The 22,034-nt window shown below is 34.1% G+C and overlaps 1 protein-coding gene across 3 annotated transcripts in view; it reads right to left on the minus strand.

The window, feature by feature from the left end:
- Positions 1 to 22,034, minus strand: part of IQCM (IQ motif containing M) — a 499,469-nt gene that overhangs the window by 69,325 nt on the left and 408,110 nt on the right. For all 3 annotated transcript variants that reach the window (XM_033215450.1, XM_033215451.1, XM_033215449.1), the window contains one exon: positions 15,976 to 16,137. In XM_033215450.1, coding sequence (XP_033071341.1) covers positions 15,976 to 16,137 — 162 coding nt within the window. The remainder of the gene's footprint in view (positions 1 to 15,975; positions 16,138 to 22,034) is intronic.

The raw sequence follows: 22,034 nt of genomic DNA on the forward strand, positions 1-22,034 counted from the left end.
CCGCCTCAAAAAAAAAAAATAAAAAAATAAAAAAATCAATGAATCCAGGATATGTTTTTTCTTTTTTTTTGAAAAAAAAAAAAAAATTAATGAAAGAGACCACTAGCTAGACTAATAAGGAAGAGAGAAGAATCAAATAGACACAATAAAAAAGATAAAGAGGATATTACCACTGACCCACAGAAATACAGCCATCAGAGAATACTATTAACACCTCTATACAAATAAACTAGAAAATCTGGAAGAAATGGATAAGTTCCTGGACACATACACCCTCCCAGGACTAAACCACGAAGAAGCTGAATCCCTGAATAGACCAACAATGAGTTCTGAAATTAAGGCAGTAATAAATAGCCTACCAAGCAAAAAACACACAGGACCAGATGGATTTCCAACTAAATTCTACCAGAAATGCAAAGAGGAGCTGATACCCTTTCTTCTGAAACTACTCCAAACAATTGAAAAGAAGGCACTCCTCCATAACTCATTCTATGAGGCCAGCATCATCCTGATACCAAAACCTCGCAGAGATTCAATAAAAAAGAAAACTTCAGGCCAATATCTCTGATGAAGGATATTCAAATAGGATGAGAGGATGTCAAACAAATGTCAAATGTCTTTGTTTGCAGATGGCATGATCCTGTATCTAGAAAACCCCATCATCTCAGCAGCCCAAAAGCTTTGTAAGCTAACAAGGAACTTCAGCAAGGTCTCAGGATACATAATGAATGTGCAAAAGTCACAAACATTCCTGTACACCGACAACAGGCAAGCAGAGAAACCAACCATGAAGGAACTCCCATTCAAATTGCTACAAAGAGAATAAAATACCTAGGAATATAGCAAACAAGGGAAGCGAAGGACCTCTTCAAGGAGAACTACAAACCACTGCTTAAGGAAATCAGAGAGGACACAAACAAGTGGAGAAACATTCCATGGAAAGGAAGAATCAATATCATGAAAATGGCCATACTACCCAAAGTAATTTAGAGGTTCAATGCTCAATGCTACACCTATTAAACTGCCCTTAAGATTCTTCACAGATATAGAAGAAACTATTTTAAAATTCATATGGAACCAAAAAAAGAGCTCGTATAGCCAAGACAATCCTAAGCAAAAAGAACAAAGCTGGAGGCATCATGCTACCAGACTTGAAACTATACCACAAAACCACAGTAAAACCAAAACAGCATAGTGCTTGTATTAAAACAGACACATAGACCAATGGAATAAAATAGAGAACTCAGAAATAAGACCAAATATCTGCAACCATCTCGTTCTTGACAAACTTCACAAAAACAAGCAACGGGGAAAGGATTCCCTATTTGGTTCTGGGAGATCTGGCTAGCCATATGCAGAAAATTGAAACTGGATACCTTCCTTACACCTTATACAAAAATTAACTCAAGATAGATTAAAGACTTAAATGTAAAACCCCAAACTATAAAAACCCTAGAAGAAAATCTAGGTAATACCATTCAGGACATAGGCATGGCCCAAGATTTCATGATGAAATTGCTGAAAGCAATTGCCACAAAAGCCAAAATTGACAAATGGGATCTGATTAAACTAAAGAGCTTCTGCACAGCAAAAGAAACTATCATCAGAGTGAACAGGCAACCTACAGAGTGGGTGAAAAATTTTGCAATCTACCCATCTGACAAAAGTCTAATATCCAGAATCTACAAGGAACTTAAAGAAATCTATGAGAAAAAAACAAACAATCCTATTAAAAAGTGGGCAAAGAATGTGAACAGACACTCCTCAAAAGAAGACATTGACATGGCCAACAAACATATGAAAAGAAGCTCAACATCACTGATCTTTAGAGAAATGCAAATGAAAACCAAAAAAATGCAAATCTAGAAAACCCCATCATCTCAGCAGCCCAAAAGCTTTGTAAGCTAACAAGGAACTTCAGCAAGGTCTCAGGATACATAATAAATGTGCAAAAGTCACAAATTACACTACAATTACTTCAAACTTAAAACAAGAAACTGAAACCACAGATACTAGGTTATTATTATACAGTGAGTACTGGTAACATATATAGGTTGTATATTATATAGTAATTCTGATTTGAAGATAAAAACCACAATGAGATAGTATCTCACACCAATAAGAATGGTGTTTATTAAAAAGTCAAGAATCAACAGATGCTGGTGAGGTTGTAGAGAAATAGGAATGCTTTTACACTGTTGGTGGGAATGTAAATCAGCTCAACCATTGTCGAAGATGGTGTGGCAATTCCTCAGAGATGTAGAACCAGAAATACCATTTGTCTCTGCAATCCCATTACTGGATATACCCAAAGGAATATAAATCATTCTGTTATAAAGACATATGCATATGTATGTTCATTGCAGCACTATTCACAATAGCAAAGACATGGAATCAAACCAAATACCCATCAATGATAGACTGAATAAAGAAAATGTGGTACATATACATGATGAAATACTATGCAGCCATAAAAAGAAACAAGATCATGTCCTTTGTAGAAACACGAATTATCCTCAGCAAACTATGCAGGAACAGAAAACCAAGTATTGCATGTTCTCACTTACAAGTAGTAGCCGAACAATGAGAACACATGGACACGGGAGTGAAATAACGACACTGAGGCCTGTTAGGAGGTAGGGTGGGGACAGGAAGACCATTGGGAAAAATAGATAATGTGTGCTGGGCTTAATACCTAGGTGGTGGGTCGATAGGTGCAGCAAACCACCGTGGCACAGATTTTCCTATGTAACAAACCTGCACATCCTACACATATACCCTGGAACTTAAAACAAAATTTAAAATTAATTATAAAAAGAACTACAATTACTTCAAACTTAAAACAAGAAACTGAAACCACAGATACTAGGTTATTATTATAGAGTGAGTACTGGTAACATATATAGGTTGTATATTATATAGTAATTCTGATTTGAAGATAAAAATCATTCTCTTGACTTTTGCCTATACCTATGGCAATGTGTACTGAGGCACCAGCATCTGCTAAAAAATTCTTCTCCCATCCATCTCTTCCACTTTTCTCTTCTGCCTCTATATTTTAATATTAAAATCTATAGTAGCTGCCCATTAGACAGACTGTCAGATGGAGGTTATTATGCATAATTATGACCAGCACAAATGTTCAATAGTGTCAAAACATTTTATGCTCTGCATATTTTTAAATTCAGGCACTCTGGGAGGTCATCTGTGTACTGGACAGATAGACATCTATTCAATGTCCAGTCGCTCTATGATCCTTTTTGTCTCTACATTGCTACAGATTCCTGGTACATAATACCACAGTATGCACTTTAGAGTATTCATTAAATGAATGAATTTATACATGAATGAAGATTTGAACCTTTCCTTCTTGAGACAGAATCAATTATTTTTTGCAAAGATATGTGTCAAACTTACACTGAAAAAAAAGTGGGCCACACCACCAAAAAAATGAAGAGAATATAACTGTGATGTGAATGTATAAAAACAGATATGTGAAAATCATGATCAGTGAGCCCTTCCCATCCATAAGTAAAATAAATATGGTCAAAATTATAAGAGCATATCTATTATTTGCAACAAGCCACAAAGATAAATTATTTTTTATAAAATTTTGAGTGTTTTATACATGCAGCTGTCAATATGTTTATTAAATAACTCTAGTATCCAGGTGTTTGCATACCAAATGAAACCTGGGAGCCATTTTTCCTGTATTTATCATTCACTATTTTCCCACAATATGCAAATGCTAAAGCTAAATAAATTATATTCATAGGTTGATTTTAAGTCTAAAGTATCTATATTTATATAAAAATCTACGCTTCAAATTTTAAAGCCTTTAAGGAAAAAAGACAAGTACGGTTTTAGTATAAGATTTACATGCTTTTTTTTTTTTTTTTTTTTTTTTTTTTGAGAGCGGAGTCTCGCTGTGTCGCCCAGGCTGGAGTGCAGTGGTGCGATCTCGGCTCACTGCAAGCTCCGCCTCCCGGGTTCCCGCCATTCTCCCGCCTCAGCCTCCGAGCAGCTGGGACTACAGGCGCCCGCCACCGCGCCCGGCTAGTTTTTTGTATTTTTAGTAGAGATGGGGTTTCACCGTGTTAGCCAGGAGGGTCTCGATCTCCTGACCTCGTGATCCACCCGCCTCGGCCTCCCAAAGTGCTGGGATTACAGGCTTGAGCCACCGCGCCCGGCCTTACATGCTTTTTTAATGTTAACTTTAAAGACATTTAAAATGTTCTATGCCCTCCAGGTATGCTTATTTAACAGGCTAATTTATTATAATATTATATAATCAAAACAGGATTCTGGCAAACTATATTTGAACTGAGATTTACATAATGACATACCTTTAATAGAAAGTCTTATCAGCTCCCTACAATTATCAAATGTTCTAATTTAACTGACAGTCAAACAATACAGAGGACAACTATAAAAATTCCTAAGTATTGTGAAAACATTTTCACTTCATTATGCTGCAGTCTTGGTGGGGGAAACGTCATCATTCTCCCCTAGGGATATTAAATGATTTTCATCTTAAGCAACATTTACATTTAATAAGTATCAGTTTTGTTTTATGAGAGGTTTAACAATGAAGTGCTATTTCCTACTACTTGATATGTGTAGTTGGAAAAGTAAAGGAATTGAGCTTAAAATAGGCATATAAAGCAAGATTTGAGGGGCCAAAAATGCATGATCAGAGCTTTCCAAAGAGGTTGGTACTCAATATGTCCACAGGCAACACATGCGTGTGCGTACATGTGTGTGCATGAAGGGGGTGGAATATGGACCTAATGAGACCCTGAATTTGAATCCTCAAAGCAGTTAAAATTAAGGACATGATCACGAACAAGCCACTTAGCCTCTGGGCCCTCAGATCCTCAATTCAAATATTCTAATACCTCCTAACTGGTTCTCTGTAAACATCTAAAGGAAGTTGGCATAATATCTCACTCAAGGCTTAAATATTCTATAGTTATAAATAGTTTTATAAAATCGTGGAAGAAACTATGACAAAATAATAAAAAGTGGTTATATTAGAGAGTAAGTGCTTGGTTTGCAATTTTACAAATTTTTTGCAATCCACTTTATATTAAATTTATACATAAAAATATTGACGCATAGGACATTATAGTTGATTACCGTATAATAAAACAGTGTTTAATGATAGTAAACAAATGCATTATTTTTAATTATTATTATTTTAGAAGGGATGGTTATGCCAACTTGGAATGTCTCTGTATTAGTCAATTTTTACACTACATAAAGAACTTCCTTGAGGCTGGGTGATTTATAAAGGAAAGAGGTTTAATTGACTCAGTTCCACATGGCTGGGGAGGCCTCAGGAAACTTACAACTGGTGGAAGGGGAAGCAGGCACCTTCTTCACAAGGCAGCAGGAGAGTAAAGAGCAGGGGAAACAGCCACTTATAAAGCCATCAGATCTGGTGAGTACTCACACACTATCATGAGAACAGCATGGGGGAAACCGCCCTTATGATCCAATGGCCTCCGTCCCTGGACAAGTAGGGATTACAGGTTTCTCCCACAACACTTGGGGGTTACAATTCGAGAAGAGATTTGGGTGGGGACAAAGAGCAAAATTGTATCAGTCTCAGTTGAGGGGACTCTTTCTGTGAGCTTTGAATAATGTTAAAGAAGCTCTTACTGTTCTCCAAAGATGTTGGCAGCCTCCATGCTCCTCTCTCTTGAAAAGGGTTTTCTTTACCTTTCCTCTCAACATTGCTTAGCAGAACAGTGGAGCACTCACTATGTGCTTGTTTTACCTCACTCATCACCTTCTATCTTTTATTGTAGTTAATTATTTAAATGTATCTTTTACCCAGTCTAAACCAATACATGAGAGGGAAGACGTAATCCTCCTCATGTCTAACGTAGGGTATTGAATACAGACAATAAATATTTGTGGAGTGACTGAATAATGCTTTTATCTCACCTTGGATTTTTGCCTCTCAATGGTAAATTTATATTTTATTTATTAAATAACAAATGTAAATGTTAAAGAACTGCCATACTACATTACAGCCATATGTTATAGCAATCTTTGAATGAACCCAGAGAGAGAAAATAAAGTAATTTCAATATATAAATGATAAAAATATATTTATCCTTAATATGAAAACATAGCTTAGCTGCTATAGTAATCCTTCATGTACACATTAAACAATTTATGCACAAATACCTACTATGGGCTGAGAATTACAGTGGGGAATAAGGATAATTAAGTAGAATGTTTCTCAAAAGCTTATAGAACTATCAGAGATTTCTCAAATAAATATATATTTCACATGTATTTTAAAATGTAAAATTATTTTTAAATAGTTTTGAAATATGATGTAATAAAATGGGCTCATTTCTCCTTTTCATTGAAAGGTTATATTTTACTTTGATATAAACATATTCTTTTTATTATAGTTTAACAGCAAAATCAAAACAAATAAGATAAATGTATATCTACCAACAAAGAACAATATAAAAATAGATAAAGCTTAATTTTAAATTGAGGAATATGGCATAACATGTAAGTTTAGAATAATATTTTTAAGTCTTAATCTTTTATTATATTAAAAAATAAATGTGCATCAAAATGTGTGGAATATGCAGAAAAATTAGAAAATTCTGTTATATTAAAACAGTAAATAAAGTCCACTGGATTCACAAAATGTGGATATTAAAGTTTGTATATTCTTAACTCATTTTATGTTACTATATGAGTATATTATACATGACATACTAGTTTGTAATCTTTTTTCATTAAAATGTATTTTTCATATTTCCTGTAAATATTCAATAACATAATTGTAATGGTCACATGGAATTCCATCTTCTTTATGAATCATAATTTATTTAACTATTCCCCTATTGCTGGATATTTGCATTGTTTCAACATTTCTTTTCACTACAGTGCTGTAATTACCATCCTTGTAAATAAATCCATATGCATTATTTTCTTATGACTATTATACACACCCCACTAAATTCTAAAATAATATACTGATTATAATTTGATAGCTTCTTGATGACTCAATATCATCTCCATCAAAACAAAGCATATTTGTTTCAGTTTAATGTGGAAATGTTTGCTCTACAGTTAGAATGAAATCCTGATTGTACCATTCAGTAGCTCCATGACTTCAAGCAAGTTACTCAGCCTCTTAGGAAATAATATCTCCCTCTATAAAATGAGCTTGATAATAGCTTCTATCATATAGATTATGAAGATAACATGAGAAATATACATAAAATGTATAGCTCTGAGTCTTTTAAGTGTATAAAGTGAATAAACATTAACTTTACATTAATTACATAATTTTGTCATCATAGCAATTATATCCATCAGGGATTTCCAGAGGAAAGATCCAATAGGCTATATAGAGATATACATAAAGAAACTTGACTATGAAGGACTAACTCATGCCATTGCAAAGACCAAGAAGTCCCACAGTCTGCCATCTGTACCCTAGTGTCCCAGAGAAGCTGATGGTCCAAACCCTAAGGTCTGAAAACTAGGTGAGCCAATGGTATAAGTCCCAGGCTGAGTCCATAGGACTAGGATCTTGGGGGTTGATGGTGTAAGTTCTGGTTCAAGTCCAAAAGTCCAAGAACCTGGAGCACTGATGTCCAAGACAGGAGAAGATGGATGTCCTAGTTCAAGTAGATACAGGAAATTTGCCCCTCCTCCACATTTTTTTTTCTACTTAAATCCTCAGCAGATTAGATGATGACCACCTGTATCAAAGAGGGAAATCTTCTTTACCTAGCCTACTGATTTAAATGCTAACCTCATCCAGAAACACCTTTCACGCAGAAATAACATTAGCAGCCATCTGGCATCCATAAGCCCAGTCAAGTTGACACACAAAATTAACCTTCACAACAATTACAGTAGATACAAGGAACTGTGAAGCTGTCCAACCCTGTTTACCCCTTGCTCAAAAAACTCAAATCATAATTGATTTCAGTTTTAAAATATTATATAGATTTATTTTATAACTATTAAATATTACTTCAAGATTTCTCTATGTGTATATTTTATACTGCCAGATGTACTCATTCTCTTTTCCTAGGCATTATACTTAATTGCTTTCATTATATCAACTAACATGCAATCTCTATTGTTTTTCTTTATGCCCTGTTTCTTGACAGTTACATTTCCCCGCACTCCTAAGAATATTCTAAGAGTTCTACAGCCATGGTAACAAGTTAAAACTAGAACTTGTTTTGAACCTATTTAACTAATCCATTATATTTCTATAATCATGGTGATAAGAAACTCTCAGAATCGGTTTTAAATACCAGCCAGTGACAACTACACTTAGCAAACACACTTCTGAAAGCCAACCAGTCAGTGAGAGTTCCTGCTTTTCAAAGCTGACCACTGAACAAAAGTCTTATTCTAGTAACACATTTCTGAAAGCCAATCAGCAACTCAGTCTTTCCTGTGTAACCACACTCAGCCAACAGTGTCATTTTACTTCCACTGCTAAAAGCCACTAATCACTGACCTATATGCTTTCTATATTAGTTATCTACTGCTGTGTAACAAATTGCCCCATGTCGGGCGCTGTGGCTCACACCTGTAATCCCAGCACTTTGGGAGGCCGAGGCGGGCGGATCACAAGGTCAGGAGATCGAGACCATCCTGGCTAACACGATGAAACCCTGTCTCTACTAAAAACACAAAAAATTAGCCAGGCGTGGTGGTGGACGCCTGTAGTCCCAGCTGCTGGGGAGGCTGAGGCAGGAGAATGGCGTGAACCTGGGAGCGGAACTTGCAGTGAGCGGAGATCACGCCACTGCACTCCAGCCTGGGTAGCAGAGCCAGACTCCGTCTCAAAAAAAAAACAAAACAAAAACAAAAACAACAACAAAAAAAACAAATTGCCCCAAAACTAGAAGCATAAGACAACAAAAATTTATCTCACACCATTTCTGAGAGTTAGGAGTCTGGGTAGCTTTACTAGGTGGTTCAGGCTCAGGGTCTCTCATGAGACTGCCTTCAAGCTCTCACTAGAGCTGCCATCATCTGAAGGGATGACTGGAGGCTCCATTTCCACATTGTATTACTCACATAGAACTCAGTGCCTAATTTGTGTAGGCAGAAGGTCTCAGTTCATCATCGTATACACCTCTCTAAGAGCTGCTGCAGTATCCTCGTGACATGGCACCTAGCTTTCCTCAGAGCAACTTACCCAAGGGAGAGCAAGGAAGAAGCCAGACTCTCTTTTATGATCTGGACTCAGAAGTGAAGTACCTGCTATATTCTATTGGTAACACCTGATACACTATGAGAGGAAAATACACACAAGCATGAACCAAGAACCACATCCTTGGAGCCATCTTAGAGACTGGCTACCACTCTTCCTGAAAACCCTATATAAGATCAACGGCCTGCTTTGCTCAGAGATCATGCTTAACCAGTATAATGCCCCATTATTTATGGGTTTTATTTCAGATATTGAGTGTTAGTGTCATCCTTTTTTAATTTCTAGATGTTCTTCCTAGATTTTTTGAAGTTTCTCATTTGGAAGCATTCCATTTGACCCAGGAACCAACAACCGTGCTCACTGCGCCTACTTCAACCAAAACTCTGATAGTGCTTTGTATCTGCTAGAATGTGAACACTTCTATGGCAGGTATTAAGCCTAAGTAATTTCTCAATCTTTATTGCCAAGTATATAGTAGACACTCAGTTAATATTTGTTACATAAATAGATGCAGAAATCATAATGAAATATTAATCTTTCAAATTTTACCTCACAATGTTAAGCAATATTGAGTGGTGGATTGTTGTAAATGTACAACTCATATTTTCTTTACTAATAGACCTGGTGCCATCTTAATATTTTCTTACTCAAATGTTTCCAACATGCTTGGGCTTGGTGAAGCTGGGTTTGGGAGGTAGGAGATACATCTCTGATTTTATCATTGAAGTTTAAGGAAAAATGGAATTCACATAGAACACAACCATTTCATTAAATGAGAAATACCTAATTCATCACCCTAATACATTTTTTATAACTTAAACATAGTCAAAAACTTTAGCCAGATACAATATTGCAATCGTTTTTATCTTACTGTTGGATGATTCATGTAAGTATAGCAAGTGTTGAAAGTTTGAACCAACTAAACCATGTAAACATAAAATATTTCTTCAATCAACAATTACAATTACCATGAAAACACATTCATATCCATTTGCCACTACCAAAGAAAATCAAAAGGACATTAGAGAACATGACATTGGAGGCTGATGGCAGTGTATAGTAGATAAAATAAGGGATGAATGGGGATATACCCAAACAACTTTTCAAGTCCTATTTGGTATAAAATATATTTTTCAGTGACTATATTATTCTTCTCGAGCAAGCAGATACTCTATAGGCAAAGCATGACATTGACCTAAACATAGTGCATTTAAACTTACCCAAATTAGAATAGGCCATTTCCTATACTTGAGCAGATATAAATGATATAAAATATATAGAGCTCCTTTCAAATGAGAATGTAAGTTTTTTACAGTAATTAATCCTACAGAACACCTCAAAGAATAGGCTCAAAATTAAGCTTAGTTTTTGACAAGAGTAATAAATGTCTATATTCTAAATAAGCAAAGGAAAACCAGGACAAGTCAGAATAGTAAATTTAAGAAGGCAAAATAAATTATACACACATCAAATAGTTATACGAAAATATGACAAAAAGTTAGATTAAAAAATACGGGCAGAAATCCAAGTAAATGCTGGGATGTGTATTTTTAAAAGTCTTTAAAAAGTGCAAAAATATAAGCAGAACTAGTAGTCGCTAAGATTATATTCACAATAAGTCAAACATGTATTGGATTATCATGTTGTATTCTGAGCTTCATCCCTTAAAATAAATGAGAAAATTGGAAACATGTTCAGAGAGAAGTGCCAAAAGGGATCAAGGATTAGAAGGAGGGATTCTGAAGAATACATTAAATAGCCCATTTTAGAAAATAGAGAGTCATAATAATCTATGCATAACCTTTATTTTGTTGTTAGTGAATAAGTTTCAACTGGAATAAAGGATATATAAGAAAGTCTTATGTTACAAAGTAGAAAATTCTTGAAGAAGATCACCAAAAATCAGCCTTGACTGTCAAGGATGATTATCTAATTGCTGGAATCTTTAAAGCTAAGATAGATTCTAATTTAGCAAATGTATATCAAGTCTTGACTAAAGGCAGTGAAGCAAACTAAATTACATAAAAAATACCTTGTACTTTCTTAACGGGAAAAAAACAGTAATTAGGCCAAGAAATCAGGTTCCAGTATTAATCACGTAATTTAAATAACCATGTATTTATTCTAAGGGTAAGTAAAATGTATTATATGAAGTGCTGGAAACGATATGAAAAAGAAGTAGTAGAACTATAGGTCATTGATATTACTCAGCATCTGAACTAATGAGAAACTTGACAGTAATACAATAATACGATTTCAGTTAAAATGGACCATTGGTTTAGGAACGTGATTTGATCATTCATTTGTATTCCCTAAATGATTTTCTTGAAAGATAATAGCTAATCCACCCCTTCAAGGTATCTCCATTAGAATTCCAAGAATTATAGGCCTAAAATGCTCCTTAATATAATCTACAGCTTCAAGGTTAAAAATTTGCCAAAGTCACAAAAGCTTAACAAAGGAGAGAAACAAGTTGAGCATATTTGTGACAGTCCAGAGGGTTGGGGAGCTTGAGGACAGACAGTGCTTAAAAAAAAAGACAACCGAAGATATGTTAAAAGACTAACTTTCCAAAATAGCCTTTCTAAAACTAAGTGTGACAAGCCATATATTCCTGGAAAAAAATTAAAGACTTGTGTTTTACTTGGTCTAAGATTATAAAATTATAATCTAGAAGAAATTCTTTGTGCCTATTAAGCAAGTTGAAATTACGACTTACGCAGCATTCCAGTTACAATCAAGCCACTATTCTAGGAAATATGGGATATAAAAATATGGTTGTACCAGGTATTTTTAGAGAATGTATGGTCCTCATACTAGGTACTTTGTTAGTAACCCATACCATTTATGGAATATTCGTAACTCTATTTAATCATTGGTTCTTGGTGTTGATAGATCTCTGAATTTACAGAGTAAAATCAATAAACAGGAGTACCTACATTGTAGAGTATTAATGTCGGAACACACAATAAATTCCCAAAGCTATCTTCCCTAAAATGTTTATAGTTAAGGAGTTACTCAGTTTTAGGAAGCACTTCTGTAATAGACTAATCTTTTTCAAGGCAAATGTTGCAAATCTCTTGTCAGTCAATTCAATAACAATGTAATTCAAAAAGATTCAAGGCTCTGGTCACTTACCCATAGAAAAAGAAAAAAATCAGCAAAAAGCTTGGAAGACAGAGTTTGAAAATAACAACATAATGCTACTTGCATATTTCCTTTTAATTTGTTTTAACAAAGTGTTTGCAAATAGACTGTAAACAACAAACACAAATAGGTATAGGTCACCTTCTGATAATTTCAAGTGGAAAATTGCAGAGAAAATAAATAGCAGTCAGGTTCTTAATTCATTTTATTAAACCCAAAACTTTCAACTTAAGTTACTCTTTTTCATAATTTTCTTTCCTTTTCTTTCTTTCTTCTTCCTCTAGGCTATTACAGAACTGAGCCCTTAAATATGCCTTTGTATGCACCAGTCCAATGATATTGCACTGAATTTGTGACTCTCTTTAAATAAGTTTTAAAATGCAAGTTTTAAAGCTTCAAGAGAAAACATCTTTTAAAAATACTACCAAAATAAAAACTTCCCTACCTTGGTTCTTTAATATTTATGTTTTTAACTTGCTTTTTATAGATTGATTGAGGCATAAAATATATACAATAAACTGCATAAAGTGTAATATTCAATAACTTTTTACTTTGTACATCCATGAAATGATAACTGCAATCAAAATGATAAACATTTCCATCACTCTTAAATTTTTTAACCCATCACCTCTCACTTCTACTTCCAATTCCCATTCCCAGGTAGCCACAGATTTGTTTCTACTCTACTCAGTTTGCATTTTCTAGTATTTTACACAAATGGAATCATATAGTATGTACTCTTTATTGTCTGGCCTCTTTCACTTGCATACTTATTTTGAGATTCAGCCATGTTGTTATGTGTATCAAAGGTATCCAGGTTTTTTCTTTTATATTGCTAAGTATTCTATATGGATATATCACAATATGTTTATCCATCCATCTGTAGGTAGTTATTTGAGTTGCTTCTATTAGTTTGAGTGTTTTATAAAAATGTTTTATGAATATTCATATACAAGTTTTTGAATAGACATATATTTTCTCTTCTTTGGGATAAATATGTAGACGTGTAATGCCTGGTTGTATGGCAGATGTATGTTTAACTTTTTTTAAAAATTGGCCAGGTGCAGTAGCTCATGCTTGTAATCCCAGCACTTTAGGAGGCTGAGGTGGGCAGATCACTTGAGGTCAGGAGTTCAAGACCAGCCTTGCCAACATGATAAAACCCCATCTCTACTAAAAAAAAAAATATATATATATATATATATATATGAATTAGCTAGTTGTGGTGGTGGGCACCTGTAATCCCAGCTTCTTGGGAGGTTGAGACACAAGAATCACTTGAACCTGGGAGAGAGAGGTTGCAGTGAGCCAAGATTGTGCCACTGCACTCCAGTCTGGGCTACAAAGTGAGACTCTCTCTAAGAAAAAAAAGAAAGAAAGGAAAAGAAAAGAAAGGAAAAAAAAAGAAAAGAAAAGAAAAATAAAATAGATAAATAAATGCCAAAATATTTTGCAAAGTGTATTTACCATTTTATATTTGTAGTAGCATGATATTAGTGTTCTGGTTGCTGCACATCCCTGCTGACACTCGATATGACCAGTCTTCTTAACTTTAGCCATTTTCGTAGATGTATAGTGATATCTCACTGTGGTTTAATTCACATTTCTCTATGGCTAATGATGGTACACATCTTCTTATGAACTTTTTGGCCATTTATATAAATGATTCTCTTTTAATTTTGTGTTTATTTTAAAACATTTTACTTATAGTAAACTTCATTCCTTTTGGTGTACGATTCTACGGGTTTTCACTTATTTAAAATCATGTCGTCACTATCATAATCAAGATACAGAACGGTTCCATCACCCTGAAAACTCCCTCATGCTGCCTCTTTGTAGTAAAACACTACCATCAAATTTAAACCCTGGCAATCACAGGCCTGACCTTTGTTACTATAGGTTTGCTTTTTCCAAAGTGCCACTTAAATGGAATCATACCATAGCCCTGGATTCTGGCTTCCTTCACTTAATATGATACATCTGAAATTCATCCATGTTGTATGTATCAGTAGTTCACTCCTCTATTTTTACTGCTGAACCAAATTTTTATGGATGAACCAAATTTTGTTTATTCACTCACCAGATGAAGAACAGTTGTGTTGTTTCCAGCTTTTGGCAACTTTGAATAATGCTGAGTATATATATATATATATGTGTGTGTGTGTATGTATGCGTATATATATGTATGTATGTATACACACATATGTTACATATATAATATATTGTATATATTTCTTATTTATATATTATAAATATGTGTGTTTTCTGTAAATAAATGCTTTCTTTTATATAGAATGGCTAGGCTTTATGATTAGAATATATTTCACTTATGAGAAAGTATCAAAATATTTTCAAAATGGCTGTATTATTTTGCATTTCCACCAGTAATGTGTGAGTGTTTGAGGTGTTGAGGTGTCCCACCTCCTCGTTTGGTATCATTAGATTAAAAAAATTATTTTAGCCTTTCTAATAAGTGAGTAGTAGTATTTCACTGTAGTTTAAATTTGCATTTCCCTGATGACTAATGATGTTGATCATCTTTTCATGTGCTCATTTGCTATCTATATATCTTTTTTCACTATTTGGTTTTGCAAAACTGCAAAGTTAATTTATAGAAAAATAGTCTTTTCAACAAATATTGTTGGAAAGTTTGTGATATCAAAGTATTAAAAAAAGAACTTCAATTTATATCTTGAACCACATACAAAAATTAACCCCAAATCAACCACACACTGAAATATAAACCTAAAACTATAAAATTTATAGAAGAAAACCTTGTTGCTACAATCCAGGCCAACACTTCCTGGATATGGCAGCAAAAGCATGCAATAAAGAAACATAGTAGTAAATTGTACTTTATCAAAATTGAAAACTTCTGCCCTTCCAGAGATACTATTAAAAGACAGAAAAGACAAACCACAGACTGGAAGAAAATATTCACGAAGCATATAAAGGTTAACTTATCTGTATTCAGAATATGTAAAGGATTCTCAAAACTTAATAAATAATAATATGAAAATGATCAAAAGTTTTGAATAGACACTTCAACAAAGATATACAAATAATAAATACATGAAAAGACGCCAAATAACATTGTTTACTAGAGAAATGCAAATTTAAACCACAAAGAGCTACCAACATACATCTATTAGATTGGCTAAAATTAGAAAGGCTGATTGTACCAAGTGTTGATACAGCTGTGGAATAAATGCAACTCTCATATCTCTGCAGTGGCTGGGTAATACGAAATGTTAAAATGACTGGAAAACAGGTTAGCCAAGAGAAATGCAAGCACATGTCTAAACACAGTCCTGAACATGAATGTTCATAGCAGCTTTACTTGTAGTAATGCAAAAGTGAAAACAACCCAAATTTCCATCAACCAGTGAGTAGACAGGCACAATATAGTTCCACTATTCTAGTGGAGGTACCAAAGCACAAAACAGTCCCTTTTTAAATTGCAGGCATAGTATCTAAGAAGGAAAGAGAACATTCTATAGGATCTATGTATCATCCCACATCATGTATGTGATGAATATAGTTATATATAATATTATAAGGTATCACTTCTTCTTTACAATAAAAAATAAGGCTTAATATCTTACCTATATATTTATAACCTTCTTCCCCATTTACTATGGGTCTCAACCAAGTTGACTTGAGTAGTGTACTGTCAGGCATATGTGCACCTTCAGGAGGATAGAGTGTAAATAACATTTCAATTGCTTTGGACTTTTTGATTAGTTCAGAATATTTTTCTTTGCCATCTGTAAAGAAAAGAGAAAATATATAAAATTTGAGACATTTTACAGAGTGTCATACTTGCTTCTTTTAAGGGATGCAAATTAAAAACTATTTAACAATTTGGATACAACAGGTCACACTGAAAACATGTTTTTTTTTAGTCAAAGTTACTTTACCAAAAATCTTCTTGTTCAGTTAATTCCAAAAACTAAAGAGTAAGGGCTTTACTAATATCATCTTAAACCACTATCAGCTTGAAGCAGTATTGTTAAAGCTGTGACAAAAATTAAGATACCCAATGAACAGCATTCACATTATACATTCTATAGTATAACCATAGATTCTTACTTTTAATTTCTGTTAAACAATGGAATCAGATTAATCTGACAAAATGTTGAGTAAATATAGAGTTCCATATATTGGAACTACTAAAGGAATTAATATTCCTAGGTGAAGGTTTTTAAGAAAATATAATGCATATTGCTGTGACTGAATTATTTTTATCTGGCAAACATTTGTATAGCACATATTATGTGCAAAGAATTATTCCTAGTGCTTTAAAATATTAACATATTTAATTTTCATAACATACCTATAAGGTAAGTCCTATTATTATTTCCTTTTACATGTAGAAATTGAGACCCAGAGAAGTTAAATAACTTGCCTAAATTTCACAGTCTATAAATGATGCAAGTAGGCTTCAGACACCTAAGGAAGCTCTTATTTGCAAACGAATCTTTGTCAACTGAACATGGCCTGTATTAACTAGTAGCTGAGAAAACTGGAATTAAACAATAATTTAAATTACATAGTGAAAAATCTCTGGTATGCCCATTGGACCTCCAGTTTGTAATTCTAGTTTTTGTTTGATAAGCCAGGGTCCTAAAATTCAACAAAGCAGTCTCCTGAGGACTTAAAGTGACTCTGCCTAGAAACATTTTAAAGAAAAAGAGAGACACTAATGTAAATCTCCACTTATAACCTGATTACATATATTTCCTTCCTTTCCTCTTAGTCTTCTTTATTTTGTTACATGTCATATTTTCTGATAAAGTGAATATAAGGCCATATGACATGATTTGATGGTGAACAGTGTGCTAGGTATCCATCTATTGCCTCACAAATCCAAATCCATCCTTCACTGTCCTGCTTGTGAGGTTAGAACGCTTCTTCCTTGCAATGCGGTATGATTTTAAGTTTAAAATTGGGTAATGGAGAGAACTAGACAATGAATGGGTTCTTTCTGGATCTGGTGGGTCTCTCAGCAGGCTCCTGCAACTTCTCTGGCATCTCAGAGGGCACTCCGCTCCTCCCACCACTGGGCACTTCCTAGAGAGTTCCACCAGTGCAGCACCTTCCTATGAATGACTTCCCATTGAGTTCCACAATGTGACATCACCTTACAGACAGTTTGCCACAGATCTCCAGAATGCCTTCTCCATGAGTGTCACTAGAATGCCAGCTCAGTGTACTCCCCCATTCACTGACTCCCCATGGGTGGCCTTTGTAAAAATTTGTCTTTCTTCAGGTGCTCTGCCTCAGACCAAGGGGTCCCTATATCTCCTCTTGTCAATTAGAGTTCTTTTACCCCTTAGTAGAAAATCACATTTACTCCAATCTCTGTCATAGTTAATAACTACTATATTAGACTTTTCCTGCTTAAATTACTATGCAGTTTCTATCTGCTAAGTGGACCCTAACTGATACAGACAGACCTGGGTCCTAATTCTTAATGGACTTTGAAATATAGTCATGTGCTGCATAACAACATTTCAGTCAATGATGGACCAGATATAAAATGGAGCTTAAACGCTTAGTGAAGTCCTGGCTGTGGTGACATTGTAGCACAATGAATTACTCACACGTTTATGATGATGCTGGTGTAAACAATGTTACCGCACTGCCAGTTATATTAACGTACAGAACATGCAACTATTTATAGTACATACTACATGATAATAAATGGCTGTTAGTGGTTTTTGTATTTACCATACTATAATTTTTAACATTATGTTATGGTGTACTCCTTCTACTTATTAAAAAAAACAAAATCTGTAAAATAGCCTAAGGCATGTCCTCCAGGAGCTATTCCAGAAGAAAGCATTGTTATCATAGTAGATGGCAGCTTCATGCTGCTATTGGCCCTGAAGATTTTGCAGTGGGACAAGATGTGGAGGAGAAAGACAGTGAATATTGACGATCCTGTGTAGGCCGAGGCTAATGTGTATGTCTGTGTGTTTATTTGTAATAAAAAACTAAAATATATATAAAAACAAACCCTAAAATAGAAAGGGCTTACAGAATAAGGATGCAAACAAAGAATATATTTTTTTTACAGTTGTACAATCTATTTGTGTTTTCAGCTAAGTGTTATCACAAAGTGTCAAAAAGTTACGAAGAAATTTAAAAGTTTATAAGGTAAAATATAGTAAGCTAAAGTTAATTTTTTACTGAAGAAAGAAAACATTGTTGTTATAAATTTAGTGTCACTTAAGTATTCAGTATTTATAAAGTCTACAGTAGTGTACAGTCATGTCCTAGGCCTTCACATTTACTCACCACTCACTCACTGACTTACCTAGAGCAAATTTCAGTCCTGTTAGCTCCATAAGTGCCCTATATAGGTGTATCATGTTTTGTTTTAGATACTGTATTTTTACTGTACCTTTTCTATGTTTAGATGTGTTTAGATACACAAATCCTTACCAATGTGTTACAATTACCTACCTATATTTTTCATATGCCTCAATATCAGGTCAAATAAAATGCCTACACTAAAATCTAAGTAGAGCTGAATACAGAACTGCCACTTTCTCCCACTAGCTTATCCTGATTGAAGACTAATAGAAACACATGAAGTCAATGGAGTGTTGAATTTGCAAGGAAAACGTAAAGATAAATGTTAACATTAGATATATACTGAAGGTCTGTAGCTTAGAGTCTTGCTGACGCCCCATTTTCCAATTGGTAGTGTCAATGGAGTCTTGGAACTTACACAAACAAGGCCTCATGATTTCTTAAATGATTGTATCTTCTTTCATAATTGCAAAGTTAACTACAAATAAACACTTTTTCATTTGAAAGGCATATAGCTGGTAAAACTCTCTTCCTTATTTTTCATTACACATGTCATCCCAAGATAAAAGCAGGAATTTAATTTGTTTCTGATATTAATAATTTTTGCTGTTTATGGACTACTTCTTTTTGATATACTAAGTCAATATTGCCATATGGGATTTAGATGTAGCAACACACTACTCTTGAAACTCAAAAGAATAAGAGCTCTTCCTTACCCCTACCTCACCAGGCCACATATGCAATATCTGAAGTTTTTTTAATTAACAAATGGATAGAACATAGTTGCCAGTATTTATTGAGAATTTAGTATACAACAGGTGTGCAAAGCAGGTTATACACATTTACTAATTTAATTCTGAAAACAGAATATGTTTACTTTGCTGAGAATCCTATGAAGTCAATATTACCATACATCACAGCTCAAGATACTGAAGCATAGGAAGGTTACAGGGCATTTTCAAGGCCTCCCAGCTGGTAAAGAGGTGAAACCAGAATTTATTCCCTATTCTGTCTAACTTCAAAGCCTGTTTTTTAAACCACAATGCCATATTGTTTTAACCAATGGTTCCTGGTATCAAGAGACTGTTAGCACTTCAGTGGTTACAAGTCAACTGATGGTCTCTCCTGTTGCTAATCACCCTTCCAATCTTTTCAAATCCTTCTACAGCTGTACCTGTAAAGTGTACTCTGCTGGTCAGCCCTCTGAGAGCAGCATATAGCTGTTTCCTGGAGGTTTACTGATGTTGGTCTTCTCCACAAAAATTTATTTTGTAGCAGCTATTGAAAAGCCCTCAGGTCAAAACCACCATTTGTAAACTGATGATAGCCCTCTCAGTTCGCTAAGAATAATGGCTAGTATAACATCCCACAGTATGAACTCTGCACCACCTCTAGTTTTCCCCTGCTTCTCAGATAAGTGAGGCTCGTTATGCTTAATATTTAGGGTAGATGAGGAGTTTTCAGAGAACTCAAGGTAGCCCTTCCCTTCCTCTCCCAAACAGTGTACTCTGTTATTGAGAGCTTGTTGCCTCCCTCCTGCAGAGCCTGGAGTATTTAAGGCTGTGGTTTCAGGGCTGTACTTCAAGAATCACAGTGATTTTAAAAATAAATAAATAAATATTAGAAAATTGACATAAAGATAGCAGACAGCTTTACATTCTGCTAAGTGGGCAAAATAAAAAGAGCATCTATTGTCACAACTGTTCCTCTTTTTGTATGTATTACTGAAGAATATTTCAACACTCAAAATGCATGGGCAAGAACATCTCAGATGAAAGAACAATAATTTACATTGAACCATGGAGATTCCTCAATTTCTAGGATATTTTAAAGTTTCAAGTTCTTTCTAATGTGCCTGCCCCTTCACACAAATGCCAGCACAGACACAATACTTTAAAAAGGGCAAATGTATAAATTATTAAGGTCAGGACCAGTCCTAAGTGTACCAGGTAGACTTGGGTGGCTAACAAAGCTTAAACCAGAATGGTAGGGCTAGTTAATGAAGTCAATTTTTAACAAATATTTATAAGTACAGATAGAAATAGCCTAATCCTTTATATTTACCCTGTACTGGTCCTATTAAGTAACTAAATTTATCTGCAAGGTTTAAAAAAAACATATTTTACAGTTTTCATACTAATGCAAAGATCACAGGTTAAAAACAATGACAACAGGTAGATGTTTTCTTTCATTGTGAATGTTATACATTTACAATTAATTAGCAATGTAATGAATAATATTTAATAAATAATGAATGGTATTCATCAAATTGCTAATGCATCCTTCATGGACTACTAGCCAATACTGTGAGGTTTTTAGTATGGAGTTTTCATACATGAGTTTGAACTGGTGGACAAATAATCTATAACCTAGCGTAAATGACCAGTTTTTAAATGCTGTACTTTTAATATCTTGTCAGTGTTCAGTTAAAGCACTTTATGTTGCATTCATTTTCTTTGATTTGAAATAAGTGAATGTCATACTTTTTGTCATGCCATTTTTATCTAAGTTTATTTCTGTTCATTAGTAATATTTAAAAAGGAGGACACCAAGTTATCAATATGAAAAATTATGTACTTCTTGAACAAGGAAAAGTGAATCCAAAGCAGCCCCATTCTTAAATTAATGAAACTTTCTTATGTTTAGCTTCTTTTAAGCTGAAAGATCATTCTTAAAGATCCGTGATGAAGGAAAACATTAAGATTCAAAACCAAGGGACAAAATGGTTAAGAAGGCAGTTAAATGATATGCCAATAAATAATATGATCTGTAAAAATAAATGCTAGGACCACTGATCTCATATTACAATGAAATACCAACATTGCATAATTTAAACAAGAGTGAAAATGTTCTCTAACCCTGACTAAGAGTAAATAACAATAGAAAATGAGGACATGAATTATTTAAAAATGCTAAATTAGAGCAAATATTACCACCTTTAAATCCCTTCAGGTCATGAAACAGGCACATATTTTAAATTTTGCCAGAATATTTTTCACTATATATTTAAATGCTAAATATATGAAAATTGTGCTGTTGATACATACCTTTATAAATCCAATCGAAATGTTATTTTAGAGTAGAAAATTAGGGAATCACAGCTATGTGATTGTTCAATAATCAAACTACAGTTAGTTCAAAAGGTTCATTTCTTCAGTGGAATAAAGAGTTCATAAAGAAATACACTAATATTTTAACTTTATTTTCATTCTGTATTTACTTATTTTTTGCCTGTTTGCTTAATAAACAACTTAAATAGATTTTCAAGTATTCGATATAGAAAGCTAAAAGACTTTTTCCTTTTCCTGTCTTCAAGGGCTTTAGATAGAAACACAGATGATAT

The sequence above is a fragment of the Trachypithecus francoisi genome, unplaced genomic scaffold (assembly GCF_009764315.1).
Source record: "Trachypithecus francoisi isolate TF-2019V2 unplaced genomic scaffold, Tfra_2.0 Lachesis_group1, whole genome shotgun sequence".
Taxonomy (NCBI): domain Eukaryota; kingdom Metazoa; phylum Chordata; class Mammalia; order Primates; family Cercopithecidae; genus Trachypithecus; species Trachypithecus francoisi.